The 13,603-nt window shown below is 38.5% G+C and overlaps 1 protein-coding gene across 8 annotated transcripts in view; it reads right to left on the reverse strand.

Moving 5' to 3' along the window:
- The window catches only part of MLH3 (mutL homolog 3), a 37,389-nt gene that overhangs the window by 7,716 nt on the left and 16,070 nt on the right, over positions 1-13,603 (reverse strand). For 6 of the 8 annotated variants that reach the window (XM_044231642.1, XM_044231641.1, XM_044231639.1 and 3 more), the window contains 7 exons: positions 12,934-13,005; positions 11,363-11,474; positions 10,200-10,359; positions 3,786-3,809; positions 3,602-3,680; positions 2,370-2,521; positions 5-1,364 (listed from right to left, as the gene is read on the reverse strand). In XM_044231642.1, coding sequence (XP_044087577.1) covers positions 1,239-1,364; positions 2,370-2,521; positions 3,602-3,680; positions 3,786-3,809; positions 10,200-10,359; positions 11,363-11,474; positions 12,934-13,005 — 725 coding nt within the window. In that variant the 3' untranslated portion in view covers positions 5-1,238. The other 2 variants (XR_006381747.1, XM_044231643.1) reach the window with 2 other exon arrangements.

Here is a 13,603-nt window from a genome sequence, read left to right on the forward strand (position 1 = left end):
TTTCTTCCATGAGCACAAATTTGTTTCCTGTATTTAAAAAGAGAAAAATCATTCCACTGATACAAAGGCCAATTTAAGCAAGCTGCAAAATACAAAAGTGGAAATTCTCACTGCAACGTCTTTTTCATTGTACAGTATCCCAGTCGCAATAAACACTGCCAGCTGGTTTTGTGCTTTTCTTTTTGTCCTTCTACAAAGCTTTAGTCTACTGAATCTTATTAACCAGAAATCAAACCTTTTAAAAAGGTAGAGGAAATACAGCTTAAGGGTGGCATAACAAGCATTTGTGCAAAGATCAGTTCTGGTCCCAAGTGAAATTATGAGGTCATTAGATAGGCATACTGTAATAAAACTGAGATAGGACTTGAAAGGGACCAAAAGAACCACTGTCTCCTGAAAAAATGCAAAGAACATACCTGGTTAGGTTGAAAGAATGAATGCTGCATTTTGATATGGAAATTGCTTTCACATAAAGAGAGGTATTTTAAAAATACCCACAAAAAATGATATTTTAAAAAACAAGTTCATAGTACCCTCACCATTTTACCAATTGGGATATGGACAGTATCAGACTCTGAATGAGATTTTAAAGAGGCAATAAGACAAAAAACCAGGACGGGACATCAAATTTTCTCTACTCTATCTTTGTCCTTGTTTCTCTCTACCAAGAGTTTTTAATCCCTAAAATAATCTAACTATAGGCCTGATGGAAGACTGCAGGGGGTGTTTTTATTGAGTGTAGAGAAGCTCTTTAAGTCTGAGATTTAGAATTAGAATGTAAAGCCAGCAGCAGCAGGAAGTGAAGAAGATTGGGAGGAATGGGGGGGACCAATGGAGCATGGCTATGGACTGTGTGGGAAGGCAGATTGAATTGCCAGATTCAACATCAGGCAAATCACATCAATGCCAACTGTGAGGCTGGAAAAAATTGCAAAAGAACCAAACCACTTCCACCACCCTCCCCAAAAAACCCCCACAAATGAACCAATTAATCATTAAATTTTATCTTTAAATAAGTTATAAAAAGTAGATATTATAGGGCAACCTCCTGTGTCCAGGTCTACAGGGACACAGCCTTTAGCTTTAGCTGGAGGGCTCATCTGCTCAAGACTGGGCCGTCATGTTGCCTGGGGGCACCGGCCAACTCAGGCCTCTGCTGGTACCTGCAGCTCATGCTCTCTGCTCAGGGGCATAGAGTTAGCGTCCCTTTGGTTCCTTATAGATAAGTAGTTCTGTTCTCACGGTGGCTCACAAGGAGGCATGGATGCCTCCAGGCTTTGCCTTGCATCATCACATCTTTCTGCTTTTCCAAAGCGGTACCAGGCCTGGGCCATTTTGCGAAGTTTAGCGAGATTGGGTTTAATCTGTGGGAAGAAACAGAATAACTCCCATATGTATCACAAAAAGCCAAAGAGCATATTAAAATTTCCTAATCATGGTTATTCCAATCTGTTTAGAGTTCTAATTTCTGGATTCAGAAAAGAGGAGAGATTTCCTTAGGATAAGTGGGACTACAAACTCTAACTAGATTCTCATCTCTTCAGGAATGAGGACAAAACCTTTTTTCATTGTCATGTGAAACAGTAAGTTTAATGGAGTAAAGTCTACTGGATGTATCAGAAAACAAAAGTACCGGAAAACTCCATGTAAGGAAGACTCTCTAGCCCTTACAAGAGAGGCAAGCAAAAGAAGAGATTTTGGAAAGCAGCAACGTGGACATTCTTATTATGCTCTCATGTTCTGTTTCACTTAAGATTATAGTGAGAACAGAAAATGTTCTTTAATTTAAACCACTCTGGGGCTTTATTGCATTACCCACATCATTGTTCCCGGGTTGTTGAGTAATCAAGGCCAAATCATAATGTGAAAATCTCCTAAGCTTGGTTTCCTGCCTAATGATCCCCAAATCATAACTCTAGAGATCCTCAGAGATGGCTACCATTTCCAGCAAGGGCCCCTTTTACAGTACATACCATCAACCAAGTGGCTGTTTATAGACTGTATTTACTAGCAGGGGATTTGCTGTGTTTCTATCAACTTTCTGGAACCCCACAGCAAACTTCTACATTTTTTCAAACCGAGAGCCAGGAGACAACAGATGTTCAGGCTATGTTAGTCTGAACATGTGTGAAGCTTATACAATACAAAGGTATCATGTGTGTCATCTGACAGTGTAGCCTAGGCTCCGTGTCGAATTTGAAGTAGAAGATGAAATGGTGAGACTGTATATAAATAAACTTTCAATGCATACTTTATAAAATTCTGGTATTTTGGAAAGGATTAAGGTAGATTACATTTGGCTAATAGGAGCTAGACGGGAAAGAGAAGATAAACTTTGCTCCCTCCTCTCCTATCGGTCATCACTGTACCTGTCTTTCCTGTTCCAAGTGCTCTATGTCAGCCAGCGGCAGCATAGAAGGCCTCCCATGAGCACACTGGAATGGCAGCTGGCACCGGGACAGGCCTTCAATAAGGCGGCAGCTCTCCTCTGGGCTCAGCCCATCATTAAACTTAATGGCCCCTAAACGAAAGACAGAAACAAGAAGGTTATGGTGTGTATAGTGGGAAACCAATCCTGACCCTGGGCCAGAGCCAAATATCTGGGAAAGTAAAGGTTTCTTAGACTTTTTCATGTGACTTTAAGACTGCCTGAAATTGGCACTTACTGACCGTGGATGAAACTAAGGCTTCAGGACCAGCCTGAAGTCTCAGCGTTTCCCTATGGAATCGTTGTCTTTCTAATCCCTCTAGGAGGCATTCCTTAACTTGTTAGGGTTTTACTTTCTAAGTTTTCCTCAAGAGGCAAGGACAATATTTTTACAGTCTGTGAAACTGAGGTCATCTTTTAGACAATCTATCACCAAGATCTCTGATTATTCCCTACAATGTCCATTTTATTTGCTTTTTTCTATTTCCGTAATCATCTTCCTGGTCTAAACTCTCATGTGGCCAGAACCTGCCTTTATGCATACATTAATTCTCTACAAGTATACAAACACTTGTAAGTATATACTTTGTAGCAGGACCTCTGCCAGGCAGTGAATGAGACGGTTTCTGCCCTCACAGGCTTATGATCTAATGGGTCTAACAGGTGAGAGACAAACATTAAACAAATAATTATACAATACAATAATTATACAATTATATAATGGTCATAAATTTTTTGTAGGCCTCTGCTCTTTCTTACCAGCCTAATTTCTTGGTGTCCTTGGTATTCTCTGCTGCTCCTCATATAACTAATCTGTTTCTGCCTTTTGGTCTGTGCACGGGCCATTTCTACCTCTTGTGGTAAACTTTCCCTTCTATCCTAGGAATCCACATCCCTCAGCTCATTCAAAGCTTGACTCAAAATCCATCTCCTCCATGAGTTACTCCTCTACTCATATATGTCAGTCAGAATTATGGTCAAATGTATGTGTTGGTATTTTGGTTTGTAAAAGCAATTTTTTAGTGTTCACTTTTAGTGTATACACTTTCTTGATCCAAACTGTACCCTCCAAGAAGTGAGTAGTAACTGTGCCTTCTACTTCTTTCCTAACGGTCATACCCTGCCAGTGCTTAGCATACAGAAGCACTCACTAGCTGGTGTGCTGAGTCTTACCGTGGCAGGCTTGGGATGCCAACACCTTCTGGACGGTTAGTGGCAAAGTCCCCTGGATGGCTCCTGTGGTCTGGAGTAGCTAATGCATAAACACATTCTTCATTAATGGGAAAAGGAAATGGGAAAACAGAGCCTTTGTGTGTAGGGTCTCTGTATGAAACCCCAAAATAAGAGAAAGGCTTACCTCCACTTGTTCTCGAATAAATTCCTACAAAGCAGAAAGGAAAACAGGCATTACTCTGATTTAATTGTCTTTTTATATCCTTTTATAGTTTAAAAATACACCCCCTAAAGAAGAGAGAGTTCCAGCAGTATAGCACTTAGGTGCAAATAATTTTTTTGTTGTGAGGCATTTCGAGTCTGAAAATACCAAGACAATTTAATAGAACTCCTACTGACTAGAGAATATATTTAGCTACTGAAACCTCCTCCAGAGATAGCTCATAACTCAGGAGGTTATGTAACTGCTGAGAGCAGCCTTGATGATTCAACTGAGTCTTAAGTATCAGGGAGACTTCTCACTAAAAGGCTGTTTGTATTCATGATCGTAGCCAAAACAACTGTAATATTACACACAAACGGAATAAATACACCGTGCTCATCAACACAACTGGGCACTGAGTCTGACATGCACTGAGATATATCGTGAACATAAGTAGTCACTTCAGTTCCCACAGGCTTTTTTTCTTTTTTCTTTTCTTTTTTTTTTTTTTTGACAATTCCCTTCAGGTCAAAAAGCTTATTTTCTGAGGCAATTTGTTCAGAAGTTTCTCCTCACTAGCATACCTCTGTCCCTTGGGTAGCCTTTTCAATAGTTACCCCTGCAGATGTTAATATTTACAAAAGGACTTCAAAGAAATTTAAAGCAGACACTATTTTTCATGCTACCAATCTATTTAACCTCTAGAGATAAAAAAAACTCTTCTGAGATAAGGTGTATTTAATAATTTCTTTGAGAAAACAAAAGATTTTTTCACTCTTAGAACTGGTGATGTATAAATCACCTTCCTAAGAGTACAACATGATAGATCTTAAATCAGACTTGGAAAATTCTCCCCCTCTCCTCATACACACTATAGTCCACCATGCTCGTAAATAAGCACAGTTAGCAAGAGCTAGGGGGTAGATACCATGTAGTTTTCAAAAGCCATGTACTTCTCCAAACAAACCTACACAGAAAGATGTCTCATAATACCTGACCCACTAACAGAGCTCAATGTGGACAGTGATCAAACCTAAACTCTTCACCATTTTCTCTTGTGCTTGTTCATCTGGGACTTGTGAAATACCATTTTTTAAGCCTGATAAGGGGGAGACAGATCATATTCTCTGTTCATTTCACATTTCAGTAGTTCAATTAATGCTAGATAATTTAAATAATATTTTAAAAAGCTCATTCATCAGGCTAGAGGACAGAACTTGATAGAAAATACTCATGAGGGGGCGCCTGGGTGGCTCAGTGGGTTAAAGCCTCTGCCTTTGGCTCAGGTCATGATCTCAAGGTCCTGGGATCGAGCCCGGCATTGGGCTCTCTGCTCAGTGGGGAGCCTGCTTCTCCCTCTCTCTCTCCCTTCCTCTCTGCCTACTTGTGATTCCTCTCTCTCTGTCAAATAAATAAACAAAACCTTAAAAAAAAAAAAAAAAAGAAAGAAAGAAAGAAAATACTCATGAGCTTTCAACTGTTAAGATTCAAGTAGCTATCTCCTTTTTAAGACACCAAAACTGTTCCAGCTTCTTCCAGAATCAACAAAATCTTTCCTGATCAGTGTGATTTAACATAGTCAAGATTTTCTGAAGCCATAAGTTTTATTTCAATTTGAAGTAAACTCCTTACCAGTAGTCTTTGAAGTCACTTTGGGAAAAGTTTTTATTATAATTTTCTGGTTAAATACTTAGGGATTGAATTACAACAAAAGATTCTAACAGATCCTATCTTTTGGATTTAAGACAGGAGGAGGAGCCTTGGAGAACAAGGCTGTGTTGGGAGTTGGGAAACGGAGCACTGAAAGCAAAGCAAAGGTTGTCTGATCAAAGGGCAATTTTGGAAGGGCTACACTCATGGTAATCCAAAAGCTGGTGCTATTAACTGCCTCTTCCTTTCAAATGTCTTCTCACCCTTAGCCTACAGACATGCGTAAGTCTCTCCCATCTGAAAACAATCAAAAATCTTTCCTCAACCCTGTGTCCTGACCTACACTTCGGACCACTCCTAACCTTTAGCTGTCACCCTCTCTCTCTTCTCCAGAATGCGGCCAAAGATCTTGAAAGAGCAGTCTACTTAGTTCCACCTCCTCTCCCCACTCCCTGCTGGACCCATAGCAATCTGACGTCGGCACCCCCACTCCCAGGAACAGACTCCACCATGGCACTACCGTTCTCATGATTGCAAACCCAACTTTTCAAGCTTTATGGCTATTGTTGACCACTTCCTTCTTGCTTAAAACTTCCACTGGCTTTAGCGATATTACTTTTTCCTGATTTTCTTCCTCTCAATCTGACCAAATATTTTCAATCATCCTTTCTGGTTTCTTCTTTTCAGCAGTACCTTTCCAGACCTTTGCCAAGACATATGCCCCCCGAATGCTGGTGTTCCATCAACTCCACCCTTTGCTCTCCTCTTTTTACACTTCTGCTAGACCCTTCTCCAGCTTCTGATACTATCAAAATATATACACTGTTAACTCCCAGATAGGTACATAGAGCCCAGGCTTCTTTCCCAAGCACTAGATCTGTATGTCTGCCTATCCATTAGACACCTCCACTTGAAGGCACATTCAATGCTTCTAAACCCAGGCTCATAATCCAGCTCCCCAGGCAGGTGGACCCCTCCTCCTCTACTTCCTTCTTCTGGCAATGGCACCACCATCCTTCCAGTCATCCAAGCTAGAACCTTCAGAATCCTATCTTTTCTTTTCTCCTTTATCCCTTTTATACTTTCTATTGCTCAGGTCCTCTTGATTCTACCTTCCAACTTACGTTTCAAATATATCCCTCCTCTCCATTCCCAATGCTATGACTTAGGCCCTCATCCTCTCCTATTTGAATGAGTGCAATGGTCTTTCAACTGCTCTCCCTGCCTCAAAATTTTCCTGTACAATCTATCACACAATTTATCTGCCAAATCAATCTTCTAATTCTTTTTTTATTTTTAGATATGACTAAGGTAATTTAGATTTCTTTAAAAATGGTAGACTGGGTTCATGTGGATTTGCCTGTGCTCCAAACAGAAAGACTTAGAGATAAATAAGGAGTAGAAACCACAATGAATTAAACAGGACACTGAAAAAAGAACAGATAGATCTGAGAAGGAACCTAATCATAATTCTGAAAGTAAAATAATACAGTCACTGAAATAAACTCAGTGGATCAGTTAAACATCTGATTAAACAGTAAATGAAGAGAGAATTTAGTTCACTAGATGATAAATGAGGGAATTGCCCAGAATGTATCATAAAGAGGTAAGACAATAGGAAATATGACTGATACGTTAAAAAGGTAAGGTCCAGTAGGCATCTGACAGGATTTCTAGGAGACAAGAGAGAATGGCGGAAGAAGCAGTGCTTGAAGTGATAATAACTGCACATTTCCCACAGGGAAGAAGCTTGATGAATCTCAAGAAGGAAATGGAAATAAGGCATATCATAGTGAAATGGCAGAACACCAAAGACAAAGAGAAAATCTTAAAAGCCACCAGAGATAAAATCACATTATCTACAAAGTACTGATAACTAGGTAGACAATGGACTCCATTGGCATACAGAATGTCAAAGTAATGGAAAGTTCTCAAAACACTGAGGGATAACAATATGGAATTTTGTTTTTAGCTAGACAACCATGCAAGTGTGAAGGCAAAATAAAGACATTTTCAAAGATAGTTTATCATTTATAGACTCTTAATAAAAGAACTTTTAAAAGATTTTGGTAAAAAGAAAGCTGAACATGGAATGAACAGTCGGATTCAAGGAGTAACAGTGAACAAAGACTGTGGTAAATGTTTTGGTTAATCTAAGTAAATACTGGCTAACCACATGCAGAAAAATGAAACTGGACCATTTCCTTACACCACACACAAAAATAGACTCAAAATGAATGAAAGACCTCAATGTGAGACAGGAATCCATCAAAATCCTTGAGGAGAACACAGGCAGCAACCTTTTGGCCTCAGTCACAGCAACTTCTTGCCAGACACGTCTCCAAAGGCAAGGGAAACAAAGGCAAAAATGAACTATTGGGACTTCATCAAGATAAAAAGCTTTTGCACAACAAAGGAAACAGACAAAAGCAAAAGACAATTGACAGAATGGGAGAAGATATTCGCAAATGTCTTATCAAATAAAGGGCTAGTATCCAAAATCTATAAGGAACTTAACAAACTCAACACCCAAAGAACAAATATTCAATCAGGGTACTGGAACAGACATTTCCCCAAAGAAGACATACAAATGGTCAAAAGACACATGAAAAAATGCTCAAAATCATTTGGCATCAAGGAAATACAAATCAAAACCATGATAAGATATCACCTCACACCAGTCAGAATGGCTAGAATTAACTCAGGAAACAAAAGATGTTGGCGGGTACACAGAGAAAGGGAAACCCTCTTACACTGCTGGTGGGAATGCAAGCTGGTGCAGCCACTCTGGAAAACACTCTGGAGGTTCCTCAAAAAGTTAAAAATAGAGCTACCTTATGACCCAGCTTTTGCACTACTAGATATTTACCACAAGATACAAATGTAGTGATCTGAAGAGGCACTTGCACCCCAGTGTTTATAGCTACTAAGTCCACAACAGCCAAAATATGTAAAGTGCCCAGATGTCTATTAACAGATGAATGGATAAAGAAGATGTGGTATATACATACAATGGAATATTACTCGACCATCAAAAAGAATGAAATCTTGCCACTGCCAATGATGTGGATGGACCTAAAGGATAGTATTATGCTAAGTAAAATAAGTCAACAGAGAAAGACAATTATTATATGATTTCCCTCGTATGTGTAATCTAAGAAACAAAACAGAGAAGCATAGGGGAAGGAAGGGAAAAATAAAACAAGATGAAATCCAAGAGGAAGACAAACCATAAGAGACTCTTAAACACAAGAAATAAACTGAGGGTTGTTGGAGGGAACAGGGGTTTGGGGGATGGGGTAACTAGGTGATGGGTATTAAGGAGGGGACATGATGGAATGAGCACTGGGTATTATATAAGACTGATGAATCACTGAACTCTACCTCTGAAAATAATAATACACTAAATGTTAATTAAATTTAAATTTAAAAAATAAAATAAACATTGGCTATAAAATTAATGACTGCTAAGGAGATTAAAAACAAGATAGAATTAAAATACTGAGGAACAGCATGGAAGATGGGAGGGGAATGACGGAAGATAAAGGGTTGTAAGGTTTTTGTACAGTTTAGGGAGAACAGAGAAACAAATTGCCTGATAGTTTGTTAAGGCTGAAATTCAAGGCTAATCTAAAGGGATATAATAGAATATGTAACTTCTAAACTAGGAGAGGAAAAAAAGAAGAAATAGAGAAAACTCTAATAGAAAACCAGAAAGGAGTAAAGAAAAGACAACAAAGGCAAAATAAATTGTCTGTTGTAAAAAGTAGTGTGGGGTGCCTCCGTGGCTCAGGTGGTTAAGCATCTATCTGACTCTTGATCTCAGCTCAAGTCTTGGATCTCAGGGTCAAGAGTTCAAGACCCGCAGTGGGCTCTACACTGGGCGTGGAGACTATATATATATATATTTTTAAGTGAAACACATAAATAAAGTAAGAAGTATGGTTCTCTCTTCAACACCTCCAATGCCACATCCCAGCAGTTTTCCAGACCTTTATCAAAACACATATGTGGCGGCACCTGGGTGGATCAGAGGGTTAAGGCCTCTGCCTTTAGCTCAGGTCATGATCCCAGGATCCTGGGATCGAGCCCCACATCGGGCTCTCTGCTCAGCAGGGAGCTTGCTTCCTCTTCTCTCTGTCTCTGCCTGCCTCTCTGCCTACTTGTCTGTCAAATAAATAAATGAAAATCTTTAAAAAAAAAAAAAAACCCACATATGTGGAGGATGAAATGCAAACTTAACAGACTATGCAAAATCCCTTTATGACTTGGTCTTGATGGCCTTTCTAGCCTCATCTAGTCCATCACTACATATATATCTTCATTTAAGCCATATATACCGGTAGTTCTCTAAACACAGGATCTGCTCCGTGTTTCGCATATCAGTTGTTCTGTCTAGACTGCCCTTCTCCTCTAAGGTTCTACAAGATTTTTCCTAGGGAAAAAAAAATAGCTTTTCTGTGATAGTTTCCTTGACTTACATCCCCCTGGGCACAGTAATCATTCTGCATTTCCACAGCACTTTTGAACATAGCTCTACTGGCCAAATTTCATTGTATTTGTAATTACTTAAATGTTCTTCTTTCTTCAACTTGAGGTAATTCATCTCTGAATCTCTAGCACCTGGCACATAGCAGGGATCTCACAGATGCTTATTAAATAAACGATGAATATAGAGAATTTCTAAAGAAAACAGGAGGTTACCTTCACTCAGCAATCTCCTCAACATGTGAAGCTCTGTCTTACCTCCACGATACTCTTGGTCACAGGAGCTCTTCCTCTTCGAAGTTCATTGGCTTCTCTTTCTACAAAACAGAGTGGTACTTTTCCTACAAGGACCAGAGAATCACTGGTGTCTGGAAATGTAATTTCAAGGCCCAGATCTTCCAGATTTTTGTGGTAACACCTAAAGAGATAACCTCAATTACAAAAGTATTACTTCATTCACATTTTACTAAGAGTTCCAAACACTGGATAGTTTCTCAAAAGCAGCCAAAAGTTTTAAGAGTTGTACTGTTTTTCTCATACTTATGGTCATTTGTTTAGGATTTTATCAACTTTCCTTTTTGAATTATAGTAACTTTCATCTTTTTATCTCTTTTCCATTGAGAGAATCAAGTTTGTTTCTAAGTCTTGTTCCTAAGTTTTTATTCTTCACTGGCGAATTGCTAACTTCTCCTCATTGCTGGCAGTTCAAGGAGTTCGGCACAAATAAAAAGGGCTGAGAATGTTTTGAATCAGCATTAAAGCAGGGAGGTAATTAACAGCCCTAGGAACTGAGAAGTCCTGATTAACAGCATGTAAATAAATGGATCTGTTTCTATTATAAATTATGCCCCAGGGAAGAAGATTTATTGGCAATTGCATATTCCCAAACCAAACATATATTCAGAGACAATTCTTTTTTAATTTCCAATAATCTCTGCTGCTCAAAAGTGGGACAGCGTCCTATCTTGTGACTCACCATATGATTTACCCCTTCCTCATGGCTCAGTTTCTTCCCAGTATGATTATGGTAATGAAAACTAAGAATCTAGAATGCACCAAGGCAAAGCAGAATGGAAGCAATTACTGCAGTAACTTTGCTTTCAGAAACAACACAGCATAAACACGGACTTTTCCAAGAAATGGTAAGAGCATTCTAAGCCAACTGCTGGAAAAAATTATCAAGGAAACTCTATCCTATACTCAACAGCTGTGATATAGTGGAAAGAAGAGCATTTGGAGTCAGAAGACCTGCATCTGAAAGACTGATCCACCACTCAAGAGTTGTTATAACCTTGAAGAAGTCATGTAAACTCACTTTGGTCTCAGGTGTCTCACCTGAAAAAAGGAACAACAGTTATACCTCACAGAATTACTGTGAGAGGTTATACTGTTAAGTATCACATTCTCATCATGGTACTAACCGTAAGAGTCTCCTTTGTTCCTCTGTCACTTTTATCTCTAGTGGAGGACTTACAATGGAAGACAGTAATTTTTTCCGACCAGAGTCCTGTGGCTTTTGCTTCTCATAGGAATCTATTGGAAAAAAGATGAATCAGTGAAGAGGAGGAAGTGAAGTCTTCCAGAATTAGATAAAAATAAGGCATGGTGAGGTACAGCCATGTTAATTATTATTGTACTTAGCAATGTGTTCCATGTTCAGTTTTAGGTTTTGAATTTCCATTATTAAAGTCAAACTAGTAAATATCTAGTCCATGTATTCATTTCGTCAGTATTTTCCAAAATAAGAAATATAAGACTTAAGTCTTACATTGAAATGAACAAGGCAATGTTTCTGTAGATAGTCAGTAAATGTGGTTTTAATAACAGGGGATGGTGGTAATACTGTTGATTACTGAGAAAATAACATTGGTAAGGCTCAAGATTTCCCCATTCCTTCAGAAGGGTTTTCCAGTCTCTGAAGGCAGTCATCAGTACTGTTCTCAAATAGTCCAGAGCCTATGGCAAGTTTTCCTAACACTAATTTTACCATATCTTTATAACAATTAAGTCTTCATCTCATAAGGAAAAGTGAACGTGGAAGTAATATCACTGCCATTCTAGTCCATGAACTATCTCCTTAGGTCCTCCCCTAACTCTTTGACATTAGTTTTCATTACTTGACCACAGGAGTAAAGATTTACCTGGGATTTTACCATTTGGAGAACATACGACCTCATGATGAGAAAATAGGGTAGCAAAGATTAAAAAGCACATACTGACTTTGGAAAAAACATATAACAAGTTAGTAATATTGCTTGTCTCTGGGGAGAGAAACTAGTGGGATGAGGAACAAGGGTAGAAAGGAGACATTATTATATTACCTTCTATACCTTTCAGACTTGAACTTACATGATTATACCACCTATTCAAAACAAATTTTATAATAAAAACAATATACTGGGTCTTATGAGCTGGTGATAGTCTCTGCCAGATGAAGTGTTAAGATACATATACCAAGATCATATGGGCACACAGTGTATTTTTATGCTGGTCACGATAAAATAGCCTAATTCTTAGGGACCCAACCATTAGGGTCAATGATAAACGTATGGCAAATATATCTTTGACCATTTAAGACCACCAACTTCAAATCACCAGAGTGAATCCCTATGTTCTTTCAGTTATAAAAAAAAAGCCAAACCAGAAGACTTCAGCTTAAATTTTTAAACATAAAATTCATCTTTCCTCAAAACAGCCACAATTAGGGGCACCTGGGTGGCTCAGGGGGTTAAAGCCTCTGCCTTCCACTCAGGTCATGATCCCAGAGTTCTGGGATCGAGCCCCGCATCGGGCTCTCCACTCAGCGGGGAGCCTGCTTCCTGCTCTCTCTCTCTCTCTCTGCCTGCCTCTCCGCCTACTTGTGATTTCTGTCAAATAAATAAATAAAATCTTTAAAAAAAAAAAAAAAACAGCCACAATTAGAAAAACTCTTTCAGTATACAAGCTCTGCACGGGAGTGTCAAATCTCTTCTATTTCCAAACAGATCCTTACCCGTAATCAGCTGCTCTAAACGGACACGCTCGTGGGCAGCATGTTGATCCACTAGGACCAGCAGGTTTCCACCTAGAAGATTAGCAAGGATTACTAGAGTTTCAAATTCTCAGATCTACATTAAAATAATCATGTTGTGTGCAGGGAAAAAAAAATTAATTCAAACTATTTAACAACATAAGCATCAGGGAAACATACATATGTAGTAGTAACAATTACATCCTTCATTTCTTAAAAAATTGAAATTATGGGGAAAACTATAACTAATTTATTCCCGATGAGAAAGTCTTTAGTTCATGGTATTTCATTTATAAAACAAGGTTAAAACCCTATATTCCTAATGTTTAAATACTGATCTTGCTTTATTAATTCAAATTGATACAATGAAGGACTTTACACACATTATCATAATCAGCTGACTTTGATTTACAAGCTACTCTGGAGCCCATGAAGAACATAATTCTAGTACACTTTTTTTTTCCCAGAGAGTACACTTTTAATAAATGACAGATGTTGTTCACTTTAAGAAACATTATAGCCAAACATATAAATTCAATTTGTTGATTTACATTATATAATAATTATGTCTTTTAAATATAAGTGTAATTAGAATTTTTTTTTAAAACATCCTTCTTCTGGCCAATTTCAACTTTTCTCACAAACCATTTAC

This window comes from Neovison vison, chromosome 13, assembly GCF_020171115.1.
Source record: "Neovison vison isolate M4711 chromosome 13, ASM_NN_V1, whole genome shotgun sequence".
Classification (NCBI taxonomy): domain Eukaryota; kingdom Metazoa; phylum Chordata; class Mammalia; order Carnivora; family Mustelidae; genus Neogale; species Neogale vison.